The sequence below is a fragment of the Ovis aries genome, chromosome 11 (genome assembly GCF_016772045.2).
Source record: "Ovis aries strain OAR_USU_Benz2616 breed Rambouillet chromosome 11, ARS-UI_Ramb_v3.0, whole genome shotgun sequence".
In the NCBI taxonomy this organism is placed as follows: domain Eukaryota; kingdom Metazoa; phylum Chordata; class Mammalia; order Artiodactyla; family Bovidae; genus Ovis; species Ovis aries.
Window position 1 is genome coordinate 49396762 of NC_056064.1, and position 26441 is coordinate 49423202.

General features: G+C 50.6%; 1 protein-coding gene across 14 annotated transcripts in view; it reads left to right on the top strand.

The window, feature by feature from the left end:
• The window catches only part of B3GNTL1 (UDP-GlcNAc:betaGal beta-1,3-N-acetylglucosaminyltransferase like 1), a 132757-nt gene that overhangs the window by 43566 nt on the left and 62750 nt on the right, over window positions 1-26441 (top strand). For all 14 annotated transcript variants that reach the window (XR_006061262.1, XR_009595366.1, XR_006061260.1 and 11 more), the window contains exons 5-6: window positions 448-513; window positions 12873-12968. Coding sequence is in view for 7 of the 14 variants with exons in the window: in XM_042256206.2 (XP_042112140.1) it covers window positions 448-513; window positions 12873-12968 (162 nt within the window). In the remaining 7 variants the exon portion in view is untranslated. The remainder of the gene's footprint in view (window positions 1-447; window positions 514-12872; window positions 12969-26441) is intronic.

Consider the following 26441-nt stretch of genomic DNA (forward strand, 5'->3'; position numbering starts at 1 on the left):
TGCTCCACTGCATCCTGGGCAGCTGAGTTTCCCGGATGCTTGATGGGGTCGTGGGTCACTGGGCACTGTCTGCACTGCCTGTTCTGGTCTCCTGCCTGCTTTGCCGTCAGGCTGTCTGTCTTCTTGCTTGTTTGTCACAGTTGCTTCCTGGAGTTTCTTTTTTTTTAAATTTATTTATTTTTAATTGAAGGATAATTTACAGTATTGTGTGGGTTTCTGCCATATATCAACATGAATCAGCCATAGGCATGCATATATCCCCTCCCTTTTAAACTTCCTTCCCCACTTGCACAATTCTTTTTTTTTTCTTTTTTATTTATTTTAATTGGAGGCTAATTACTTTTACAATATTGTAGTGGTTTTTGCTGCTTTGCTGTCGGGCTGTCTGTCTTCTTGCTTGTTTGTCAGAGTTGCTTCCTGGAGTTTCAAGTGTGTTCTCTCCTGCAGGACGACGTGATGATGCCTCAGAGAGTGAGGCTGCAACACGAAGCCGCTTTGCGACACCCGGAAAGTGTGAGTATGGATGTTTATGCATGTCTCTACAAATTTTGGTAGAAATGCCGTTATAGTGTTTTTAGATTAGGATTCTTCCTTAGGACTGAGAGAGTCAGTTTGTAGCCAGGCTGCCCTCTTGGAGAAAGATGTGTGCCTGGTGTGTCCACACGCTCACAGGTGTTTTCCTTTCAAGAAAAATGTGCTTCTTGTTTTGAGTAGCACTTGTTACTTTCAAATGGGTCCAGAGGGGTTTTAAATTTATTTTTTGGCTTGGTTTATTTCTGTCAGCATTTTTGAAGCTGTGTGCCTTGGACATGAAAGCAGATTGAGAGCTGTAGGGTGTATCAGTTTAAAAAAACTTATTATCTGCATAACCTCAGACTACGCTCTCATCTTTAGAATGGCTTCCTCAATGGCTCCCATGAGTGAGGCTCGCCAGGACCCGTCCTCCAGGCCAGGGAGGCTCACGTCCCCCCACAGGAGCCCCGTGTAGGGAAGCATCTCCCACCCACTTAAACTTGGAAGGACATCTCAGGCCCATGGGTCACTTACCCCCTTGAGGTTCAGGGTCCAGGGTGTCCGACCACAGGACTCACTGCTCAGATATCTGTGCTGAAGTTTTAATACAAACATCTTTGAATCCCTGGTTTTGAAGGTGGGAAGGAGAAGGTCCAGACTGTCTTGGGTGCGTGTGCCTGGCTGCCGAGGAACGGCCCCTGGGTTTTGCTCACCTCTGTCTCCCTGTGCTGTGTCCACCCACAGTGTCTCCAGGTCGTGAGTGCACAAGCCCCTGAGATCTGACCCCGGTTGTCTGTGAGGCCCGAGACTATGCATTTCTCACGGGCTCCAGGTGCTATATTTGACTGACTATTGCCACTTGGCCTTCATGAAGGAGAGAGCCGGTTCCTGGCTCAGGGCTCAGGGCTCAAAGCATGCACCCCATGAAACATGTACTGAGTTACGACAAAGGTTCAAAAACATACTTCCTTCAGATGGTTTCTCAAGGAGTTTGAAGGATGTTTCTTCATCCAAGATGAATTCTTTCTCTTCCAATAGCCCCTAATTTTGGAGCTCTGAATTCAATCTGCTGATTTTCTCCTTCTAAGAAACGAAGATCTGTATAGTCAAAGCTATGGTTTTTCCAGTAGTCATATAGTGAGAGTTGGGCCATAAAGAAGGCTGAGCACCAAAGAATTGATGCTTTTGAACTGAGGTGTTGGAGAAGACTCTTGAGAGTCCCTTGGACTGCAAGGAAATCAAACCAGTCAATCCTAAAGGAAATCAACCTTAAATATTCATTGGAAGGACTGATGCTGAAGCTGAAGCTCCAATACTTTGGCCACCTGATGCAAAGAAGTGACTCACTGAAAAAAATCCTGATGCTGGGAAGGATTGAAGGCAGTAGGAGAAGGGGACAACAGAGGATGAGATGGTTGGATGGCATCACCGACTCGATGTACATGAGTTTGAATAAGGTCCAGGAGATGGTGAAGGACAGGGAAGCCTGGCACGCTGCAGTCCATTAGTTTGCAAAGAGTCAGACACCACTGAGTGATTGAACAACAACAGCAACAAAGAAATGTACCCCTCCTGCTGTGTCCGACGGCCTAGCCCCACACACGTGACTAGGACTCTAGGACTTGGCTGTCCTGTGAACACACCTGCACACTCCTCCTGAGAACTTTTGTTGTCTTTTCATGGAATAGGTGATTTTCACAACCTTAAGTTTGATGTTGAGGATTCTTATTCCCTAAATTGTGGTTACACTTATATTGCTTACATTTAAACATTGTTAATATAGACAGGTCCTTGAAATATGCCTGTAAGAAGATAAAAATGGTTGTCAGCTATGTCTTGAGAGTCTACGCCACTGCTTCTCAGGCTGAACGTTTCCAGAATGCTGGACTTGAGAGAGGCTTGAAAATGCCCAGCTGCTCCTTTATTGACAAATGGCCCTTTGGCCAAGGTAGCATCAAGGGAACCAGTGTGTGGCCTGGGGGCTGGTGTTGCTGACTCACTAGGGCTGCTGGAATCCTTGGGCCGGTTCCTCGTGGCCCAGAGTCTGTTCTGTGACCAGGAGGTCAGGGGTGGTGGTAGCTAGAGCCGCCTTTGGAAAGGAACCCGCATCCTCTACTCTGGCTCAGCAGCCAGCACTGCCTACCAGAAGCTGCTCCCAGTGCTCCCAGGTCCATCTGCAGTGTCTCAGAGGTCTGCTCTTCCCAGAAAACTCCCCTGCATGCTGACCAGGGCCTGTGGGTTTGTATGTGTCCTTGCCCTAGCCACCTCCCCCGTTCCCACAGGTGGACATCCCAGGCTTCCGGAGCCTTGGAGCTGTCTGAATGAGACCAGGCTGCAGTACCAGTCCCTCTGTGGGTTGTGCCAGCGTATGACACTAGCTTGCCTGCAGACCTGCTCTATCCATGGGTCCTAGGGGAGCCCTATGAGGCTGTGGGTGCAGCTGAGGAAGAGGTCGGAGCCACAGGTGGGTGACCTGGGACCTCCACTGTCGTCTGCATAGCTGTAGGGCCACTTGACCTCATGCTTCAGTGTGGTCTGAGAGTGCCCAGCTGCTGGTGGGCAGTGTGACCATGTGCCCCAGCCACATCACGTTGACTGGCCCACAGCTCTGTGTCACAGGGTTCTGGGGCTTGTGCTATGACAGCCCTGTTGGGGCTGCTGGTCTCCTTGTTGACCACCACCAGCTTCCTCCAGGGCTCTGCAGCCTGAGAACCAGACAGCAGGCCTATATTTCTCCAGACTCCACTCTCAACAAGGTCAGGGGTAAACAGGACCCCAAGAGGACCAGGGAGACCTGCCCAGTCCTGTGCCTCTCTCTCTGTGGACCCTCACCTCAGAGAGGGAGACGTGGTGCCCAGACCTCTGGACCCGAACGTCTTGCTCACCAAGTGCCACAGATGTCCTCAACGGGGTGGCCAGTGAGGGAATGTCCAGCATCCAGACCACGGAACAAAGTGAAGACAGCAGAGAGGGTCCCTAGTGCTGACTTGCTGATGCAGCGTGTGAGCGAGACAAGTGGTTCTGCAGGGGTGTGTGGGGACCAGCACCCCATCCTGCAAGCCTCCAGGATGGCCCAACCTCTGCCTTTTTTTCAGAATGTGATGTGGTGTTCGATTCCACTCACCTGGCCCTTCTCTTACATGCACCCCCAGTCACATTCCAGGGAACCCACGTGAGGGCTCGGCCAGGCACTGAGCCTGCGCTCTCTGATTGCACCTCAGGAACCCGAAAGTGGTCGTTGGTAGGGCCTGTGTGCGCATGAGCTCAGGTTATCACTGACCCATGGACCCTTGCTCCAGTGGCGTGATGGGCCTGGTGTTGCCGGTGTCCTGTGTCCAGCTGCCTCACATGATCAGGGTCGCCTCCTAGCCCTATATCCTGCATCCTGGGTGCATTGCCCTTGGCATCGCAGGTCCGTCCTCATGGGTGGGGCCTCTCCCTCAGCTATCGGGCCTAAGTCTGAGAACTTGTCCAGGCTGGAGACACCAGAGGTGATTTTCACATAACTGGATATGGCACACAGTTTCCAAACACGGACAACATCTTTTGCATTGAAAGAAATTTTGTGTGAAGAATTTTGTAACCAGTGTTGACATTGTAGAGAGTGAGATACGTTTAGATATATTGTTCCCCCCACTTTTTTGTGATTGGCTCACATGTGAAGTTACTTTTGGTGGTTCTCACTGGAAAAGGTCAGTTTTCATTCCAATCCCAAAGAAAGGGAATGCCAGAAAAGTTCAAACTACTGTATATTTGTGCTCATTTCACATGCTAGCAAGGTAATGCTCAAAATCCCTCAAGCTAGTCTTAAACAGTTTGTGAACTGAGAACTTCCAGAGGTACAAGCTGGGTTTAGAAAAGACAGAGGAACCAAAGATCGAAATTGCCAACATCCATTGGATAATAGAAAAAGCAAGGAAATTCCAGAAAACATCTACTTTTGCATCATTGACTACACTAAAGCCTTTGACTGTGTGGATCACAACAAACTGTGGAAAATTCTTAGAGATGAGAATACCAGACCACCTTACCTGCCTCCTAAGAAACCTGTATACAGGTCAAGAAGCAACAGTTAGAACCAGACATGGAACAATGGACTGGTTCAGAATTGGGAAAGGAGTACATCAAGGCTGTATACTGTCACCCTACTTATTTAACTTATATGCAGAGTACACCATGTGAAATGCTGGGCTGAATGAATCACAAGCCAAAATCAAGATTGCTGGGAAAAATATCAACAACCTCAGATATGCAGTGATACCACTCTAATGACAGAAAGCAAAGAGGAACTAAAAAGTCTCTTGATGAGAGTGAAAGAAGAGAGTAAAAAAGCTGGCTTAAAACTCAGCATTCAAAAAATGAAGATCATGGCATCTGGTCCCATCACTTCGTGGTAAATAGATAGACAAGAAGTAGAAACAGTGACAGATTTTATTTTCCCAGGCTCCAGAATCACTTCAGTGACTGCAACCATGAAGTTAAAAGATGCTTATTCCTTGGAAGAAAAGCTATGACAAACCTAGACAGAATATTAAAAAGCAGAGACATCACTGCCAACAAAGGTCTGCATAGTCAAAGCTGTGGTCTTTCCAGTAGTCATGTATTGATGTGAAAGTTGGGCCATAAAGAAGGCTAAGCATCGAAGAATTGATGCTTTCAAATTGTGGTGTTGGAAAAGACTCTTGAGAGTCCGTTAGACTGCAAAGAGATCAAACCATTTCATTGTAAAGGAAATCAACACTGAATATTCATTGGAGGGACTGATGCTGAAGCTGAAGTTCCAATACTTTGGCCACCTGATGCAAAGAGCTGACTCATTGGAAAAGACCCTGATGCTGGAAAGGATGAAGGCAGGAGGAGAAGGGGGCAACAGAGGATGAGATGGCTGGATGAGATCACCAACTCAATGGACATGAATTTGAGCAAGGTCCAGGAGATGGTGAAGGACAAGGAATCCTAGCATGCTGCAGGCTATGGGGTCGCAAAGAGTTGGACACAACTGAGCAACTGAACCACAACATGTAAGTTCAAAGACCTTGAAATCTAGGGATATATAAAGAATTTGGGGAAAATATAGACCATGTCAGTTTATGTTGTGAAGTGAAAGTCACTCAGTTGTGTTCAGCTCTTTGCGACCCCATGGACTATACAGTCCATGGAATTCTCCAGGCCAGAATACCGGAGTGGGTAGCCTTTCCCTTCTCCAGGGGATCTTCCCAACCCAGGGATTGAACCCAGGTCTCCCGCGTTGCAGACTGAGTCTTTACTGCCTGCAATACAGTAAAGCTTATCTTAATCTTCCAGTTTGTCTTAATCTTAATTGAAACACATTGTCTTGTCCTTTTATAAGGTTTGAGGTTAGGGCTTTTCTCGCTAAGCTTGTGTTAAGTGCACTGGATACTCTGATCCAACAAAGGAGAAGCTTTGCTCCCAGCAGTGGAGCAGCTGTGCCTCCTCCCGCCCCACATCACAGGTCTGCAGCGAGACCAGGGATTCAGAGCAGCCCTGCTGCACTAGACAAAACCAGCTCAAGGGTTGTTGCTGTGGGGCCGGGTTTTATAAAAGTCATGACCTACAAAAATCTTGATTTGCAGTTGCCAGTTGGTGGTTTTGTTGATTATATCATATAGTTTGTTTGGAAAGAATGAAATGAATGCTAAGTATATGTTTGTCCTTGGTCATTACTTTAAGGCCATTTACAAGAAAGCCATTTGATTATGAGGGTGGCCACGCCCATAAATCGTGCAGCTGCACGTTCTCTGCAGAGCTTCTGAGATGGCGTGTCGGGCGTTTCCCCACCCACCTGTGGAGCATTTTGGAGCGGAGATCCACTCTGGGACAGGAGTTGGGTGGGCTCAGGGAAGCTGCTGTGTTTGGTCCGGGCCCCTCCCTGAGGGGTCACCTGTGATGGGCAGAGGTGGGAAGCTCTGTATTCTCAGGAATATGGAGGCACTGAGGATGGAGGTGGGAAGGAGGCAGGGAGCACCCTGCAGAGGTTCATGGCGACCCAGAGCTTTTCCAGCACTCGTGGGCGGGTCCTTCCCTGTGGTCGTGGGACAGGGCGGTGGCAGGACCTCCCTACATCCTGGATGTGAGTCTCCAGGGGGCTCAGGAGGAGTCCTTGGTGACCTGGCCTTTGCCCACCCTGCCTGGTGGGAACATGAGGCGGGAGGTAGGCACTGTGGACCAGTCTCCATCTTCAGGTGACACCAGGGCCGTCATCTCCCCTCTGCTCAGTGCAGCCTCATCCCGCCCTATGGGGGTGGCTACTGTGCCCTCTGTCCACAGAGAGGCGCTGACTTGGTCAGGCTGAGTGTGTGCCTGGGAATGGTGCAGCCTCATCCCGCCCTGTGGGGGTGGCTACCGTGCCTCCACAGAGAGGCGCTGACTTGGTCAGGCTGAGTGTGTGCCTGGGGATGGTGCAGCCTCATCCCGCCCTGTGGGGGTGGCTACTGTGCCCTCTGTCCACAGAGAGGCACTGACTTGGTTGGCTGAGTGTGTGCCCGGGAACGGCGCCGGCGCTGCAGAGAGGGCACAGCTGTTTGAAGGGGCTGACAAGGAGCTCATGCTGCACAAGGCTGGGAGGTGGGTGGGTCTGCTGTCAGCACCTAAAGCCCAGTAGGCGCCGCCTCACTTTGGCTCAGTCCTCACTGCACCTCACACACAGTGGGCACCATCTGTGTACCCAGCAGAGGCTGGAAGAAGTGAGTGCAGATGGGGGCTTCACTTAGTCACATAGGACGGAGTCTGGTGGCCAGACTCCATGGTCCAGCTCTGCCTCACAGTGCGAGAGACTGGCTGGGGAGCCTTCTGGCCTGCAGTGCCTGGGGATCGGTTTGCAGGTGGGCTTGGGGGCCTCTGTGTCCACGGCTGGCCCTGATGGAGCCTGGGGAGGGGGCGTGTTGCAGGCCAGGCACCCATCTCTTGGTATTTGGGGGGTGGGGTGAATCGAGAAGGGAAGGCTACAAGAGCCCTGCTGAAGATAGACCTGGTCCAGTGCCTGGGAGATTCGAGAGGCAGAGGTGATGAGGGCACCTCACCTTCTACCGTCCGGAGAAGTTTCTCAGGTTAAAAATCACAGTGATGGAGCGGTGTTCTTCCGCATCTGCCCCATGTTGACGTGACTACCACACGTGGACAACACATGTCTATGTGTTTAGGTTTCGTGGAGCGTGGCCGCCCCACATCCCAGTCACACCTGATACATACCGCTCTTGATGAGTAAACACAGGTGTGCCTCTCGGGAGCTAGGAGGGTGTTTGAATGACCCTGTTTCCTAGTGGTGATTGTTGCCTAGGTGATTACACGTTGATCTGTAAGTCATGATTTAGAAAAGATTTTTGATGACAAGAAGCATTTGGGAGTATGAAATAAGGAAAATAGTTAATCTAACTTAAAATATCAAAGCACTGCCTCCATTCCTAAATGTACCCACTTTCAGTATTTTGAGGATTGGATCTATAAGGCAATTAGTTCTTAATGAAATCTAATTTTTGTTTATATTTTAGTAATCTTTAAACTGTTGATAAACATAAATTAGGAACTAATTTCATAAATGTAGTTAATAAAATTTTATGCTTTACATTTCCCCCCACCCCTTATTTTTCATCTTCAGGCCGTGGTTCTGAGAGGCCTTGCGGGAGGGACCCTCCAGCAACACTGTGAGGACAGTGGGTGGGGAGAGTGGGCTGCCTTCCTCTCAGAATTCAAGGTGCAGGTCCTGGGCTCATTTTACAACTTCCTATTCAAGCTTGTTGTCTGGTTTGTTATGTGGGTTTGCAGTATAATTTCTCATTTCCATGAAGAACTGAGGTTAGTGAAGTTTAAAAAATTCAGTTTCTGGGACTTCCCTGATGGTCCAGTGGTGAAAACTCAATGCTCCTAATGCAGGGAACCCAGGTTTGATCCCTGTTTGGGGAGCTAGATCCTATATGCAGCTAAAGATCCCATGAGCTGCAACTAAGACCCAGCTCAGCCAAATAAATAAAAATAATTAATTTTTTAAAATAAATTTAAAACCTCAGTTCCTCAGTAAGAGCTTGAATGTGGGTACTGATCCCAGCAACAGCCAAGCCAAGCCACCTTGCACTGGCACCCCTCCTAACTCGGCCACATGCCAGTCCCTTCCTCCTTTTTATTTTTTTCTATTTTACTGACTTTTGCTGTTTATTACTGTGTTCCTTCTGTATTTTATGTAATTGGTCTTCATCTTCTGGTCTGGGTTTTGCCTCGAGCCTCTCTCCTCCTGGTTTCCTCTTCTCCGTGTTTTGCTCTGTGATCCCCTCTACCTGCGCTGTTGCTCTATCAGCTACACCTCTCTGTCTCCCTAGTTCCCAGGGGTCGGCTTAGGGCCGTGTGCAGTGTGTACCTTGCCCCTTACACTCTACCGCAGATAGATGGCAGAGTCTCACGTGGAGCATGAGATTACAGGATCACATCCTGTCACACAGTTTATGCTGTAAACCCCACGCTATTTGTTTTTATTTTTACCAAAATGAACTATCTTATAAAGAGGTTACAGATGGCAAAATGTCTCCAGCTTTTACACGTTTACCATTACTGCCACTTACCATTCCTTCTTATCAGTCAGATCGTCTTCTTTCCCCCAAAGAGCTTCCTTCATCTCCTTTGGTAATTTAACTCTTCTTGTGATGAATTATTTTGGCTTTTGTTTTTCTGAAAAAGTCTCTTTTGCTTTAAATTTTGAAAGCTATAGTAGCTGGCTAATGAATTCTAGGTTGAGGTCCTTTCTTTCATTAAAGATGCCTCTCCCTGGCCCTTCCCGGTGGTCCAGTGGCTAAGACTGTGCTCCGAATGCAGGGGGCCTGGTTTTGATCCCTGGTCAGGGAGCTAGATCCCGCATGCCTCAGCTAAGAGTTTGCATGTTGCAACTTGAAAAAAGATCCTGCATGATGCAACAAAGATTGAAGATTATGCATGCCACATCTAAGACCAGGCTCAGCCAAATAAATACAAATAAAATATTTTTTAAAAAAGATCCCTCCCCCTTGTCTGGTTTCCATAGCTTCTGCCAAGAAGTCTGCTGCCTTCCTTATGCCTCTCTGTGTAATGGGTGTTTTTCTCTTGACTGCTTCTAAGATTTTTTTTTCTTTAATATTACTTTTCAGCACTTTGGTTATGATGTACAAACCAAAGTTTGTTTTTTCTTTTTTAAAGGTTGACTCTAATGAGGCTTTGTTGAATCTCTGGGATCTGTGGTTTTATAGCCTGCATCAAATTTGGGAAATTTTTGACCATTATTTCTTGAAGCGTTTGCTCAGTCTCCCGCTCTTTGTGTCCGTTCAGCCTGTGCCTGTTGAGCACTGACTGTGTACAGGCCCTGTGCTGGCGTGGTGTCCACAGCGGTCTGGCGTGAAGGCAGGGCAGGCAGCACAGGAGAGGAGCTCGGCGCCCTGCTGCAGGCGCCTCTTTTTATGATTTGCCTTTGTCTGCCCTGTGGCCCAGGCCAGCGTTCTTTTAAAAAGTGTTAACACAAACAAAGGACTGCCCTGGTAGGTCAGATGGTAAAGAATCTGCCTGCCAGTGTAGGAGACCTGGGTTCAATCCCTGGGTCGGGGAGATCCCCTTGAGAAGGAAGTGGCAACCCATTCCAGTATTCTTGCCTGGGAAACCCCATGGACAGAGGAGCCTGGCGGGCTACAGTCCATGGGGGTCACAAAGAGTCAGACACAACTGAGTGTCCGACTTTCACTTTTCACTTCCACAAGGCAAACAAAATATCCTTTCGTTCTTTGTAAACCAACACTCACATTGATTAAAGCCTCAAAGAACAGCTAGCCGCTGAAGCTCCAGCTTCATTTCATGTCCTCCTAGCCCTGCTCCCTGTGAGACCCCACCCAGTGTGGTTCAGCCTTCCTCAGAGGCAGAGAGTGGAAGGTGAGGTTTGGGAAGGAGGCTCAGGTGTTCACTGTGGAACTAGCGTGAGTCAGCTCATGTCCCAGCAAGGCCATGTCCGCCTGCCCACGGTCTGGCTAGAAGTGTGTCTCTCAGCGTGGGCTGGGCTGTGCTAGGCTGACCCTCCACCCCCAGCAGCTGTTCATGACACAGCAGTGTGGGGCCGGGGCCTGGGTGTTTATACAGAAGTTAAGCCTCTTCATCTTAATGTTTGGGAATACTTTTGAAACAGAGGGTTTCTATCTCACAGCTTTGATCCACATGTTTCCTTTTTTCTTCAAAACCTTTTCTGTTCAGCCATCAAATGCAAACCAGTGTAAACGATACCAGAAAACAGATGGAATAGACAGTTAAAAATATACGCCTTGGTCACATCAGTCCTGCAGCCTCGCACTGGGCAGGCTGCTCATTCAAGAGCTGTTCTGATTTGTAACTGTGTTTAGTATGTGCTTTTAGGAGAAATACATAAAAGGTTCACAGAATTCAGTAATATGTAAAAAGAATACACACCTATGGCCAAGTGTGTTTTATCCTAATAAAACTTCTCTGGAGGGCCAGGCAGATGAGAAATAAGCCCCCGGAAGGAGGTTCAGCCTCATGAGCCATTGGGGATGTGTGTTATAAGCGCGAGTCACCGCACACACCGGTCAGAAAAGCTAGACCAAAACACACGGCGAAGATGTGGGGGAACTGGTCACATGTGCTGTTGTGGGGATGGAAGTGGTGCAGCCGCTCAGGGAAACAGTTTCTTAAAACGTGAAACTACTGTATGACCCGCAGTCACACTCCTGGGCATTCATCCCAGAGAAACGAAGACTTCTATTCACACAAAAGCCCCTACATGAGTGTTTGCAGCAGAATAATAGTAACAGCTTCAAACTGGAAACAGCCCAGGTGTCCTGTAGAGGGTTAAGCTGTGGAGTATTTTTCAGCCAAAAAAAAACAGGGAACAAATCTCCAGGGAATCACCCAATCGCTAAAGGCTGCACACAATGTGATCGCATTTTTGCAGCGTTCTTGAAAGAATTGTGGCATTGAAGTAGCAGGGTTGTGGCTGTGAGCTGGCAGTGTGGGGGAGGAGCAGGGCGGGTGGGGTGGGTGTGGGGGCTTGGGAGGGGCGGGAAGCAGCCATAAAGGCACCATGAGGGCCCCTGTGGCCGTGGAAACGCCCAGTGTCCCTGAGCCCAGTGGAGGCCAAGTGTTGGTTTTTCAAGATGTTACCATTAGAGGAAACCAAGTAATAATACACATGGGATCTCTGTGTGTTATTTCTTACTACTACATGCGAATCTACCATTTCTCTCTCTCTGTCAAGAACAGATTAAAAAACCACAACAAACAAGGACCTACTGTGTAGCACAGGGTATTCTATACTCAGTATTCTGTAATAACCTGTGTGGGAAAAGAATCTGGAAATGAATGGAGATGTGTATATGTATAACAGGATCACGAAACACAACCACCACAACAAAATGCAAGCAAAGCAGACGAAAACCTTCTGAAACCTTCAGTAGCATAACTGAATTAATAGAAATTAATCACCATGTGTAAGTGTTGTGTCTATTAGAGCAAGTTTTAAGAAACTCATGAGATGACTTTTGCTCATTTCTCAATAAGGAGACTTAGGCAGTGACATAAGTCAGCCAGCCACCCTTGACCTTCCTCACTGTGTTACCCGATGGTCTGGAAGGTGGGGAAGACAAAGCCTGGGATCAGAGGTTAGTGTCATCTTCCGAGGTCAGCCAGCCTGTGAGAGCCTCATAGGACCCTCACCCAGGAGCGGGCTTTCTGCCACCCTCGGATACCCCAGCTGCCCTCCCCTGGCCAGAAAGGGGGAGAAAGGCCTCCTCCTGCTTCTGCGAGGGGCCCCTCCCTCGGAAACTGGCCCATTCTCTGCATCTGAGCCCTGGGGCTGCTGGTGTCTGAGCATCAGGACCCCTGATATCTGTGGGAGGGCCCAGCCTCCCTCCAAGCCTGCCTCACTGATGGGAGGGCTGGACCCTTTACCTCTGAACAGTCTTAAGGATGTTTAAATGCACTGCAGGCAGATACCCGAGGAGAGTGTGCAGGGGGGCTTCCCTAGGTGTTGGGTGCTGGGAGTCAGCCTGTGAAGCTGTGGAGAGGGGATGGTGTCCATGGCCAGGAGGAGGCAGGGCCAGGTTCCAGAACCAAGAGTAGAAGGAGGGGTGAGAAGTAATCTGGCAGGGTGCAGGAGAGGATTTAGATGGCAGCTAGCATGGCTTCTCCTGGGGCGGGAGTGCCTGTCTGATAGCATCACCGTGGAGGCTGCTGTGGCAGCCTAGATAGAGGGAGCCGGCCGGGGGCAATAAGCTGTTAGGGCTGCAGCTCTTGTTTATTTAGAAGCTGAATGGAGAAAGTTATCAAAACACAGGGCCGCCCCCAAGGCTGCATGGCTTTAAGTCCTGTTTGTTATTGTTTTACAGATTATTGGTTGTCAAGTGACAAGGGAGCCCCCCAACTCCACTGAGCGGTACATGCGGTGGATCAACCAGCTGGCGCCCGACCAGTTGCTCACCCAGGTATGTCTGCCGTCTGGGGGTGGGAGGGAGTTTCTGTGCTCTCAGCACCTGTGCCTGCTGCCTCCTGAGTGCCAAGCACCATTCTGGTAGGCGCTGCCTGGAGGAGGGGGAACAGCGTTTCACAGGAGCCTGGCTTGGGAAGGAGCCAGAGCCAGGAGGCAAGTGTGGAGGGCCTGGATCAAGATCGGGGAGCAGGACCCATGCAGCCCGGTCACACGGGCTGAGGTGGATGGAGGCAGAGGGCAGGAGGTGGGGGCCTGGGCAGTGCTGAGCAGCTGCAGGGGTGGGGGTATCCAGGAAAGGTCTGAGTTTCTAGTGGAGCAGGGCCACCCCTGAGCAGGGCAGCTGGAGGGGGCCCGGGTCTGGGGAACCAGCTGAGATGTGCTGTGCAGGGTGGGCAGGTAACAGAAGTCCACGGAGCTGGAAGTGGGTGTAGGCTGAAGTCAGACTAGAAACCACGGCAGGGCAGGGGCTGGAGGAGGAGGTCAAGAAGGGTCTCAAGGTCTTAGCCTGGGGGAGGTCCCAAAGTCCATGGGATGTCGAGGGAATCCTGCGAACTGACCACATGTTGATGAGGTGTTAAGTGAGGATGAGAACCAAATATTCTCTCTTCGTCCAGCTTTGAAAACAAGCCACTGCCTCAATGTGTCAGCACCCACTCTAAGCTCTGTAGCACGTTACCCCAAAACAAAGACCTAAAGTTGCCCCAGGCTCTTGGGGATGGGCCCAGGCCTGTTCTGTTTGCCTCCTGGTCCCGCCCTGGCTGCCCCACTGACAGCAGACACTTCAGGCCCCATCTTGCTGGACAAGTCCCTCCCAGGACCTAAGCCCTCAGGGCGGGAGAAATGTGTTCCTGGGGGCGGGGGGCCCCAAAGCCCAACCAGGAAGAAGCTCTAGGAGGCGTGGAAACGTTCTCCCCCCAGTGAGGTGCTGGGGTCTGTCCCACATTGCAATTTCTTGCGATCCTACCATATAATGAAGTGCTTTTTTCTAAACTCTCAGTTTTGAAAACTGAAATCTCAGTATAATGGAATGATTTATAATGATAATCAGCTTCTGAAATTAGAGCCGCTTATAATTCTGGCATCAAGCATTCTGTTCACTGAACTCAAAGTGATGCTGAAGAAACCCTGAGAGTTGAATGGTGCCTGGGACCATCACGTCCCTCTTGTGGGCTATTTCACATAGTTCTCTGGATGATCTGAGTTCTTTACCCTTTCCTCTTTAGTTTTGGGTTTGCCTGTTGCTTCTGTTACCAAAGCTGCTTCACTAGCTTTTAGGTTCTGTGCCACTCGTGCTGGTTCACACACAAAAAAAGTTCTTTTGCATTTGGATTTACTTTTCCAAAGGAACCTTTTTGAGATGACTATTCCAGGAGCGGCCCAGTGGCCGCAGGTGGTGCACTCAGAGCAGGTGGTGATAATAGAGGCACTAGTAACAGGGGAAGGTGGCGAGGGCACTGGGAGGCTCAGTGGTTTTCCTGCTGCTCCTCCAGCCGTGAGGGCAGGAGGAGAGCCAGCATGCATCTCCCAGGAGCTGGCAGGGTCTCTGGTAGTGGTGGGAGCACTCGGGTTGACGTTGACAGTCATGCGGGATGGGGGCAGCTCTGTCCTGTCTGCACCAGGTGGTCCTGGTTCACCCACAGCCACACCGAGCGCTTGGTTGTTGCAGAGCTGTTGGGAGGCTGTCCTTCCCCTCCAAGGAGTGTGTGAGCTGGTGGAGCTCTGAGTCCATGGCAGCTTCAGGTCTCTGAGGAGGACGGAGTTTTCTGTCCTCCAGGTTGTGACCTGAGCATCCAGAGTCAGGAAGCCAAGGGCTCTAGGCACACACTCGCATCACCTTGCATCTCAGCTGGCATTTGGATATGAGTCTGCAAACCATCATTGGCGCACGGGGAACAAGCACCGGGTCTGGGACTTCTGTCGCTACCCCGGTCCTTCCGTCCGTCTGTGGAGCACGTCCAGCCCACGGGTCATGGTTCTGGGATATGCCCACCCTTTTACAGATGCTTTCCCAGCACACGCACTGCTGGTTTTAGAACAAAGAATCACAGCCATTTCGGTGGAGAGCTAGTAAGAGCTTTCATATCCTAACTGGGAAATTAAAATGTCCCATTGTGTGTGAAAATGCTGGCTGGTGGTCAGCCCTAGGGGCCCCTGCTTTAGCTCCCTCAGATGTGGAGCTCTGCACCCGCAAGGGGTCTCTGGACACGCTCATCTCAGCCCTGAGCGTTCAAGGGTCAGCGAGTCAGTGGGGAGGTGGCCTTGTGAGAGAAACTGCTGAGTCGGCTTCTGCCGTGTGCTGGATTCTCTGGGAGAACGTGAGTCACGCGGAAACTATGTGACTGAATACTGAGGGTATAATTTACATGCAGCACACTCTCAGCCAGAATGACGAGTTCTGAGCCCAGGGCAGACTTAACTATAAAGCGTCACAGAAATAATTAAGGGACGATCTTCCTTAGCAGTGTTTCTCTTTAGGAAGTTAGGGGAAATTAAAGAATAAGGTTTCTCAGAGCAAAAGAAAGTATCTCTATTTAAGCCATTTCTCAACTGTTACAGTCGCAGGAATCACCAGCACTCTGTAGGGTCTTTGTTCATAGTCTAAATTGAGTCATGTTTGTGAGATGGGGAGCAACGTACTTTGGTTTGATTTTTTTTTTTTTAACTTTTTATTTTGTATTGAAGTATAGCCAATTCACAACGTTGTGCTAGTTCCAGGTAAACAGCAAAGGGGCTCGGTCATACTTATTGGTTTGATATTTGTGTGTCTACTTGAATGTCTGATTAGATACCAAGTTCAGTTCAGTTCCGTCGCTCAGTTGTGTCCGACTCTTTGCGACCCCATGAATCGCAGCACACCAGACCTCCCTGTCCATCACCAACTCCCGGAGTTCACTCAGACTCACGTCCATCAAGTCAGTGAGCCATCCAGCCATCTCATCCTTGGTCGTCCCCTTCTCCTCCTGCCCCCAATCCCTCCCAGCATCAGAGTCTTTTCCAATGAGTCAACTCTTCGCATGAGGTGGCCAAAGTACTGGAGTTTCAGCTTTAGCATCATTCCCTCCAAAGAAATCCCAGGGCTGATCTCCTTCAGAATGGACTGGTTGGATCTCCTTGCAGTCCAAGGGACTCTCAAGAGTCTTCTCCAACACCACTGTTCAAAAGCATCAATTCTTCAGCGCTCAGCTTTCTTCACAGTCCAGCTCTCACATCCATACATGACCACTGGAAAACCATAGCCTTGACTAGACGGACCTTTGTTGGCAAAGTAATGTCTCTGCGTTTCAATATGCTATCTAGGTTGGTCATAACTTTTCTTCCAAGGAGTAAGTGTCTTTTAATTTCATGGCTGCAGTCACCATCTGCAGTGATTTTGGAGCCCAGAAAAATAAGGTCTGACACTGTTTCCACTGTTTCCCCATCTATTTGCCTTAAAGTGGTGGGACCAGATGCCATGATCTTAGTGTTCTGAATGTTGAGCTTTAGGCCAACTTTTTCACTCTCTTTCACTTTTATCAAGAGGCTTTTAGTTCCTCTTCATTTTCTGCCATAAGAGTGGTGTCATCTGCATATCTGAAGTTATTGATATTTCTCCCAGCAATCTTGATTCCAGCTTGTGCTTCTTTCCAGCCCAGCGTTTCTCATGATGTACTCTGCATAGAAGTTAAATAAGCAGGGTGACCAAGGACAATGTTAAATCAGAGTTCAATTCAGTCCCTCAGTCATGTCTGACTCTTTGCAACCCTGTGGACTGCAGCACGCCAGTCCATCACCAACTCCCAGAGCTTGCTCAAATTCATGTGCATCGAGTCGGTGATGCCATCCAACCATCTCATCCTCTGTCGTCCCCTTCTCCTGCCTTCCATCTTGCCCAGCATCAGGGTCTTTTCCAGTGAGTTCCAATAAATCAGAGTACCATAAAATTAATGTTCTGCTAATTCCAAATAAACTAAAAGATGGAACATAGCCTGGACCAATGGCCTCAGGCCTGTGCCAGCCTGTGCCACCTGTTTCAGGCAGTGCCCACTTTACACCTTCATTGAGAGGCTGTTCCCAACAGATCTGCACCTCCTGGATGGGGGTGTGGTGAGGGGGAAGGGAAGGCAAGGCCAGACCACATCCCTGCCTCAGAGGCTGCCCCTGGAGGGTCCTGGCAGCTCCAAGGAGAGGTTGGGGGTCAGGGCAGCTTGCATGTGTAGCTGTGATCAGCTCTGGTTGCCTGGAGTAGGTGCTCAGGTTCACAGCGGAAGGAAGACAGCAGGTGTGGGTGTGAGATGCATCCCTCATCTCAGCCCCACCTGGTCCTCATCCTTCACACCTGCTCCCAGCTCCCCTTGTGCCTCTCTGGGGGGTCCGTGCTTCCTTGGTGTCTTAGCCCACTCACACTGCCACAGCACATACAGCAGACATCTATTCCTCACAGTCTGGAGGCTGGACGTTCGAGATCAGGGTTCCGGCAGGTGGTTCCTCCTAAGGCCTCTCTCCTTGGCGTGCTGATGGTCGTCTCCTCCCTGAGTCCTCTCATGACCCTCCTTCTCTGCGCTTACTCACTCCCGGTGACTCTTGGATTAGGGCCCCACCCTTATGACCTCATTTAACCTTAATTACCTCTTCAGAAGCCTCATCTCTGAATACAGTTTCAGGATAGGGGGTTAGGGCTGCAGTGGACTTTGGGGGACACAGTTCAATCCATAGCATTTGCACACGCTCCCTGGCTCCTCCACAGACCCCTGTGGTCGCCTTGGCCTGGGCCCATAGGACACAGTGGTATGTGGACAAGGGCTGCACCAAGGAGAATGGCCCGCCTCCTGTACAGCCTCTCCTCTCATTCATGGCCCCGTGTGTTCCACGGAGAGGGTGCCACCCAGCTACCATTTCCCTGCAGTGTCTGAGCATCCTGAACATAAATGAGAAAGATGTACAGCCCACCTGCCAGTGCTAATGTACAAGCTCTCACTTTATCTAGCACCCAAGGACTCCAGAGAAGCAGACTTTCTAGATGATTAAAGTTTACCTCTGCCTCCGTAAGTACAGTCTACCTAAACCAGTGTCCCCAGACTTGTTTGATTATAAAATAGCTCGAGAACTTGAAAACAATGCAGATTCCTCATCTACTTCCATAGTTTCTGATTTAGTGGCTCTGGAAATGTGCATTCATAACACATGCCTGAATATTTTTGATGAAACTCTTCGAGAATATTATTCCTGCTTAGAAAAACTGCTTCCCTATAGATCGAAGAGTCATTTTACGAAATCTGCCCAATTTAAACACTGTATTGACTCACATAAAAGTTGCAGAAATAGAGTCCTGTGTGCCCTTCACCCAGATCCCCATCCGAAGTGTCTTACACCCATAGTATGATGTGCAAACCATAAGATGCACGTTGGTACAACCCTGCTCGGCGTTCATGCATTCTTGAGGGGTGTGGAGTATATGGAATTTCATCACAAGCATCAGCACAAGCCCTGCCACAGTCAGGATATGGAACTATCCTTCACCCCAGAGAAACTGACACCCCAGAGAAGCTGACCCTGACAACACCTGATCTGTCCGCTTCACTGGAATCTTGTCATATGAGACAGTTGCATTAATGGAACTGTGACTTTGTCATTCCACGTGATGCCTTTGAGATAACAGTTCATTCCTCTTGTTGCTGGAACATGCCGGTCGTTGTGGGGTTGTTGCTAGAAGGGCTGCCATGGCCCTGATGGGCAGGTTTCACTTCCTGAGATGAGCACCAGGCTTGGATTATGCGGCTGTGTTCAAACTGAAGTCGGTTCGAGGCTGCCGGAGCAGCTGCACCGTTCCGCCTCCCAGCGCTTGGTGGTGTCAGATTTTTCCTGCAAGCCGCTCCAGCGTGTCTCGCCAGCGCACTGCCCTGTGTTCCCTAATGGCGGCTTTTTGTGATCTTTTGCCTATTTTCTTATTGGACTCTTTGTCTTCTTACTGTTGGGTTTGAGTTTCCTTGTGGACAAAAGTCCTTTGTTGGGTGTCACTTTTGCAAGTCCTTTCTCCTCATCCATGGCTTTTCTTTCATCTGCTTAACAGAGCCCTTCCCAGAGTCCAAGTTTTTAATTCAGGTGAAGTTCAACTCATCTCCTTTTTAAATAGAATGTGCTTTGGGTACCAATGTCTCAGGATGCTTTATGGAACCATAGATCAGGAAGATTTTCCCCTGAAGCTTTATAATTTTATGTTTTACATTTAGAACTATGATTCATTTTAAGTTGTGTTTTTGCAAAAGAAGTGAGCTTTGGATCAAGGCTCTCCTTTCTTTCTTTCTGTTTTGCTTACAGATGTTCAAGTGCTTCCACACCGTTTTTGTTGAGAATGCTAGCTTCCTCCATAGACTTGCTTTGGGGCTTTGTCAAAGACTGGTTGGCTGTGCTTGCGTGGGTGTGTTTCTAGACCGTTCTGTGGTGGTGATCTGTGTGTCACTCCGTGGCCACACTGTCCTGGTCACTGTAGCTATAGGGGAAGTTTGGGATCAGTTAGTGTGGGTCTTCCAGCTTCATTCTTCTTTTTCAAAATTTTTGTTATTCTCGTTCTTTCCCTTTTCCTCTGTGTGTTTTTTCAAACACTGAGCAGTTCTTCCCTTCTGAGCAGACACTGAGTTGGTGTCCTACAGTTTCACTCAATTCTGACTCCATTTGTCTGGAGACAGCATCAGACCCCACAGATTAAGGGCTCTGCCCCACGAGACTGCCTCACTTCAGCCCAGTTGCAAGTCCAGGCTGTCACGTCACTGGCTATAAATCAGGGCTCCCACCAACCTCCTCCTCTGTCAGTTAATTTGCTCCAACCACTCACAGAACTCAGAGAAACGTTCATTTACGGTTACAGTTTACTATCATGGAGACAATGAAAAATGCAGATGAACAGGTGCATGGAGAGGGGGTCCAGAAGGGTCCTGAGCACAGGAGCTCTGTCCCCGAAGAACATGAATATCCACCCACATTGCGTAGATGGGGGCTGCGGGGGGGTGGGGGACCTTTCATGTGTCACCCCCGTCACCCCTGCCCAACCACCATGACTCAGGGACGATGGTCCTCCTTCCTTCTATCCCAACCGCAGGCAGGTTCCGCTCTGGTCTGGCTCTAACCTGGATTCCCACTGAGAAATCTGGTGCCCAGCTCTTGCTCAGTTGACACAGCACAGTCCAGCATAGTAAGATTTCTTTTTAAGTGGGGGAGAGCAAATTAGCTAAGAATAACTTTGCTAGAACCAAAGATATGGGCAGTCAGATTAAAAGGGCCCTGGAGTATCTTGCCCAGGAGATGAGAAGACCTTGCCCAGGGAGAGAGGAATGGCGGGAGCAAATGCAGTCGTGGGTTTCTCAGCACCTGCAGTGGGTCTGCCAAACACCAGGACACAGACTTCAGAATTCTCGCAGAAGCGGTTTTGAATGTCGAATTCAAAGCCTCACCAAATTGTCAGTTGTGTGAAAATACAACTAGGACTTTTTCATGTAAGGATTCAAAATCTTTGCTCCTGAAAAATATTTGTGTCCTCAGAAATGTACTGGAAGACGCTCCATAAAATTAAGAAGCAAATTGAAGAGGAAGAAGATAGGAGATCTAAGAAGCAGGTCTCTAACATGGGCCAGAAGAAGCCCAGGCAGGAGTAGGGAGACAGAAAAAGTGCTTCACACTCAAGGAGCATGTGTACAGAAGCACTCAGGGAGAAAGGAAAATGAGGAAGGGGCAAGGGGGTGTGTGCACCAGGAGATGTTGCGGGCGTGACCACACGGAACCGGTTCCCTGTGCTTGAGGGGGCTTCCTTGGCGGCCCAGTGGTTAGGAACCCGCCGGCCAGTGCAGGAGACACGAGCTTGATCCCTGGGTTGGAAAGATCCCCTGAGAAGGAAATGGCAACCCACTCCAGTATTCTTTCCTGGGAAATCCCATGGACAGAGGAGCCTGGGGGGCTACAGTCCATGGGGTCACAAAAGGGTCAGACGTGACCGAGCAACTAAACAGCAACAGGTGCTTGAATGAAGGTGCAACAGCAAAGGAGCAGAAAGGCACCAAGAAGAACGGGGAAATAGAAACATGTCAGTTGAGGCAGATTACCTCTCGAATGCAGAAGGAGGAGAAACCCAGCAGCAGGAAGTGCCTGTTTTCATTCTAATCCGGTACCTGCGACATCCCGACTGCACGCTCCGTGCCCTCATCTCCGTCTCCAGAGGCTGCCGGGCTCACTCTGGGTCCCCAGCGGGTCACATCCAGCCTGGTACCTGGCGCAGCAGGCCACTTAGGTGTGTGATGCTCTGGTTGTTCACAGAGGGGCCCAGGCTACCCTTTACTCTGGTCACCCCTCCCCTAACAAGAGCAGCCCCCAACCATCTCCTCTTACTTGCCACTGCACATACATTTTCTTTAAAAAAAAAAAAGAAAAAAAAAAAGGAAAACTTTTTTTAAAATTAAAATATTCCAGGTCTACAAAAGTGCAGAGAATACATCTCCGTCCTACCCTCTTGCTGCGGTGAATGCCCTTGGGTGACCCCCTTGCTGCTGGGTCTCATGCGCAAGCCAGCCCCTCCTCTTTCCCTGGACAGTGTGCCTGGGCCCCCCTCTTCAGATTCTGCTGCTCAGACCCATGAAGGTCCCAGTGTGAGTGCTGGGTCCCAAGGCTGCGTGCTGTTCCCCACCCGCAGGAGACCCGAGGGCCCAGGCAGCTGCAGTGTCTCCACTGCCAAACGTTCACTGTCGACATCGCGTTCCTCAGTTGACGCCCTGAGGCGGTCAGCTCTGCAGCCAGCAGCCCCGCTGCAGGACACCTGCCTTGGTCCCAGCACCACCTCCCAGCGCCCTGACCCGGCTCCCAGCTCCCTTCCCCAGATGGGGCTGATCAAAGTGGGAACCTCGGTGGTCTGAGTGGGAGCCACGTGACCCGCCTCTCTTGGCCCGGGAAGAGTAGGAAAGTTTGATAGGATGCTGTTGAGTGGCTGAGAATCAGGTTGGGGAGGCAGGGAGGCGGGTGTCTCCACCCTGGGGCGGGGGGGGCAGCAGGGCAGAGGCTCACCCTGTGGGGTCAGCGCTGCAGGAGAGCAGGGGCGGGCTGGCCGGAAGGCTCTCATGAGGTCCAGGGCTCAGGCCACACTGCAGGTCAACCGCAGCCCTGGTAAGAAAGCATTGGTGTCCTGCTCCCTGAGTCCTTGTTGGAATGAGTTCCCCCAAGGGGTCGCTGCCCCAGAGGCCCCAGCCTCTGTCACCCATCCAGCTTGTGTGAGAGTTAGCAGCAACTCCCAGGCTCCAGGGCCAACCATCTGTTTGACCCACGGGTTAGAAGATATTTGGCAGAACTAAATGAAGGTAACTCCAGCTAACCGAGAAGACAAGGGTGTGCAGTGGACTTGGGGTCACAGGGGTTCTTTCCTGCCCGTGGGGCCAGGCCTCGCATGAGCCCACTCGCATCTGCTCTGTCATAGCTGCTTTGAAAGACCTTTCCTGTCATCCAAGCAGAGTCTCACAACCAGGCTACTGGAACCCACCCAGGTCACGTATTCATTCAGCTCAGTGTCTTTCCCTTAAAATTTTGTTCTTCACAGCTCAGTGGTGTTTACCTCATTCTAATCAGTTAACGTTCATGAAATTTTAAAAGTACACATTTCAAAACAGATTAAGCTGTACCGTTTTTATTCATTTTCTTCTTTAAAAGGAGTATCAGAATGTGGCATCTATCTTATACGTAGTAGAGCTAGCAACTTCCACCACTGTTAGAAAAGTGGTTACTTACCCACTTTCTCTAAAACATACTATTGAGAAAGGAAACTTTGTATTAAAGTCTGTGTCTTTATTAAATCCAGAAGCCATAGGTTTTGGATTTCACATCAAAGTTTATTCTTGTTGCTATGTGGGTGTTAAAAAGTCAGAATACTGGAAAATTTGTTATCTGTCTAAAGATAGTCTTCCAACAAATTAGAATTTAGAAATAAGGATAATAAACCACAGGAATCTGGAAATGAGTCATATAAACTTTGCTCTTTTTCTCTAAGAATTCATATCACTTCCTGGTAAGATATAGCTAATGAGGTCTATAAATTTCATTAAATGCTTCATTTTCTTTAACTCAAGAGTTTCTCCTTTCTAAATAAAAACTGAGCTCATTGTAAGTCTATCATCTTTGCTTTTGTATGTTTTAAGCGCCGAAAGCGTTAAGAAGTGTCCATCCGAACCTATACCTTTTCACGTGCATTTCTTGAGAGCCAAGGGTGGACTCATTCAGGACAAAGTATGGCCAGGAGCTTAGGGGATGTTTCAGTTTGTGCTGTATACTCCCTGAGGCACACTGGAATCAATTTTTAGCTTGTATGAGCTGCGTAGAATGTCTTTTTGCAAAATGTACTTTTGATTGGTGGCAAAACGAGGGGAGAGCACAAAAGCAAACTGCCAGGACCCAGAAGAACAGTGTGACCCTGAGCCTTCTTCTGCTTCACAAAGTTCCAAGAAGCTAGGTTATCTAAATCAGAAACTAGATTACTAGATTATAGAGTACACTTGGTGACACATCAGAGCCAGAAGACGCGGTGACAGTGAGAGGCAAAACTGACGAAATGGGATCTGCCGTAAACGTGATGCCCCGGGGAGCCACCATCTGCACTCCCACCTGTGTGCCCACCTCCCCTCACCTGTGTGCCCACCTCCCCTCACCTGTGTGCTCACCTCCCCTCACCGTGCCCACCTCCCCTCACCTGTGTGCCCACCTCCCCCACCTAGGTGCTCACCTCCCCTCACCTGTGTGCCCACCTCCCCTCACCTGTGTGCCCACCTCCCCCACCTAGGTGCTCACCTCCCCTCACCTGTGTGCCCACCTCCCCCACCTAGGTGCCCACCTCCCCTCACCTGTGTGCCCACCTCCCCCACCTAGGTGCCCACCTCCCCTCACCTGTGTGCCCACCTCCCCTCACCTGTGTGCTCACCTCCCCCTCACCTGTGTGCCCACCTCCCCTCACCTGTGTGCCCACCTCCCCTCACCTGTGTGCTCACCTCCCCTCACCTGTGTGCCCACCTCCCCTCACCTGTGTGCCCACCTCCCCCACCTAGGTGCTCACCTCCCCTCACCTAGGTGCTCACCTCCCCCTCACCTGTGTGCCCACCTCCCCTCACCTGTGTGCCCACCTCCCCTCACCTGTGTGCCCACCTCCCCCACCTAGGTGCTCACCTCCCCTCACCTAGGTGCTCACCTCCCCCTCACCTGTGTGCCCACCTCCCCTCACCTGTGTGCCCACCTCCCCTCACCTGTGTGCCCACCTCCCCTCACCTGTGTGCCCACCTCCCCCACCTAGGTGCTCACCTCCCCTCACCTAGGTGCTCACCTCCCCCTCACCTGTGTGCCCACCTCCCCTCACCTGTGTGCCCACCTCCCCTCACCTGTGTGCTCACCTCCCCCACCTAGGTGCTCACCTCCCCTCACCTGTGTGCCCACCTCCCCCACCTAGGTGCTCACCTCCCCTCACCTGTGTGCTCACCTCCCCTCACCTGTGTGCTCACCTCCCCCTTAACCTGTGTGCTCACCTCCCCTCACCTAGGTGCTCACCTCCCCCTTACCTGTGTGCTCACCTCCCCTCACCTAGGTGCTCATCTCCCCCTTAACCTGTGTGCTCACCTCCCCTCACCTGTGTGCTCACCTCCCCTCACCTAGATGCTCACCTCCCACACACCTGTGTGCTCACCTCCCCCTTAACCTGTGTGCTCACCTCCCCCTTACCTGTGTGCTCACCTCCCCCTCACCTGTGTGCTCATCTCCCCCTTAACCTGTGTGCTCACCTCCCCCTTAACCTGTGTGCTCACCTCCCCCTTAACCTGTGTGCTCACCTCCCGCTCACCTGTGTGCTCACCTCCCCTCACCTGTGTGCTCACCTCCCCCTCACCTGTGTGCTCACCTCCCCTCACCTGTGTGCTCACCTCCCCTCACCTGTGTGCTCACCTCCCGCTCACCTGTGTGCTCACCTCCCGCTCACCTGTGTGCTCACCTCCCCCTTAACCTGTGTGCTCACCTCCCGCTCACCTGTGTGCTTACATCCCGCTCACCTGTGTGTGTTCCTTCGTTGTCCTAATGAACTAAGAGGCTGTTATATTTCTCTTCAGCTGGGACCGTCCCCACCTGCATGCATGACCTGTGTTCACAGCAGGACACCTGCAGTGGCCTCGTGACCAGAAGTCCCTCCCCCGCCAGGGTCCTTCTGCCCCTTGAAAACTTGCCTTTTCTCGCCCAGACATGAGCCAGAGGAGTTCACTGGTCCTCTGGGAACCACGGCCACCGCTGCTGCTTTTGTGTAGCAGGGGTTGCTGTTTGGCTCCACTGTGGAGAGGTTTGATCCTCTGGTTGGTTGTGAATCTGCCGTGTTTGGGAACAGACTGTGACTCATACTTGGGTGTCAGAGCAGGGGTGCTGTTTGGCCCTGACTTCCAGCTGCCATCTTCACTTCAGGCGCCACTTGAGTTCAGGAGCTTCCAGTGTCTGCTTGCCGAGTGAACGTCATCCTCGAAGGTCCAAGAAAATCATTGCAATGTGTCCTGAGGTTGCAGGCAAGACCTGTTGTCTCAAACAGGTCTCATCCCGCAGAGGGTGCTGGCCTCATCTGTTCACATAACAGCTTCTGGTCATCTAAGGAAAAACTCTTCTTTCACATACTCACCCCTCCTCAAGTAAAGAGAGCTCTTCCCTGAAGACAAACTTTATGATCCAGGAGGAGGGATGCAATCCCTGGAGAAATACTAAGTAGAGGTGAGGTGAAGAATGTACTTGTAAAAATATCACTGAAAACCAACTAAATGACTTCCCACGTGCTGGAGACAAAGGCCACTCGCTGGGACTCCTGGACAGAGGGCGGTGGGTGGGCCAGGGCCCTCCTTGTGGGTGAGGAGGGCAGAGAGGGTCTAGCCACCTGGCACAGGGGGTGGGAGAACTGAAGGCAGAGCTAGCCACATCTCTTCCTTGGGGGCACGGAGGGATGGAGGCAGGAGAGGGTGGGAGGGGACTGCTTCCCTTCAACCTGTGAGAAGCAGCCAAGACGCAGCTCCACACCCCGCCGGGTGTGCAGCCTCACTGGGCGCCTCATGGGGCGCCTCTGAGCAGTTTGCTGGCGAGGTGCGTTTGTGTTCCCAGGTGGTGTGTGGTCAGCCACGAGGTCTGCAGCTGCTGCTGCTGCCCGTGGGTCAGCTCCCTCCTCGCGGCCCGAGCGCCCTCTGCTGGGGCTTTTGCCCACACAGTGCACAGTCATCTGATAACAATTGCACTTCTGTCACTACGGAACATGGATAGGACAGTCCCAGGGGAAAGGAAAGACCACCACAGCTTGTGTGTGTGTGTGTGTATGTGTGTGTGTGTGTGTGTGTGTGTGTGAGTCATTTAATTGACTAAAGGGATGATCTGGATCAAGCCAGCCCCCGCCCGGGAGCAGGAAGGTGATGGACCAAGTCAAGCCCACCCTGGTACTGGCTAGAATGTGCTGGTGAAACTCCTGGTC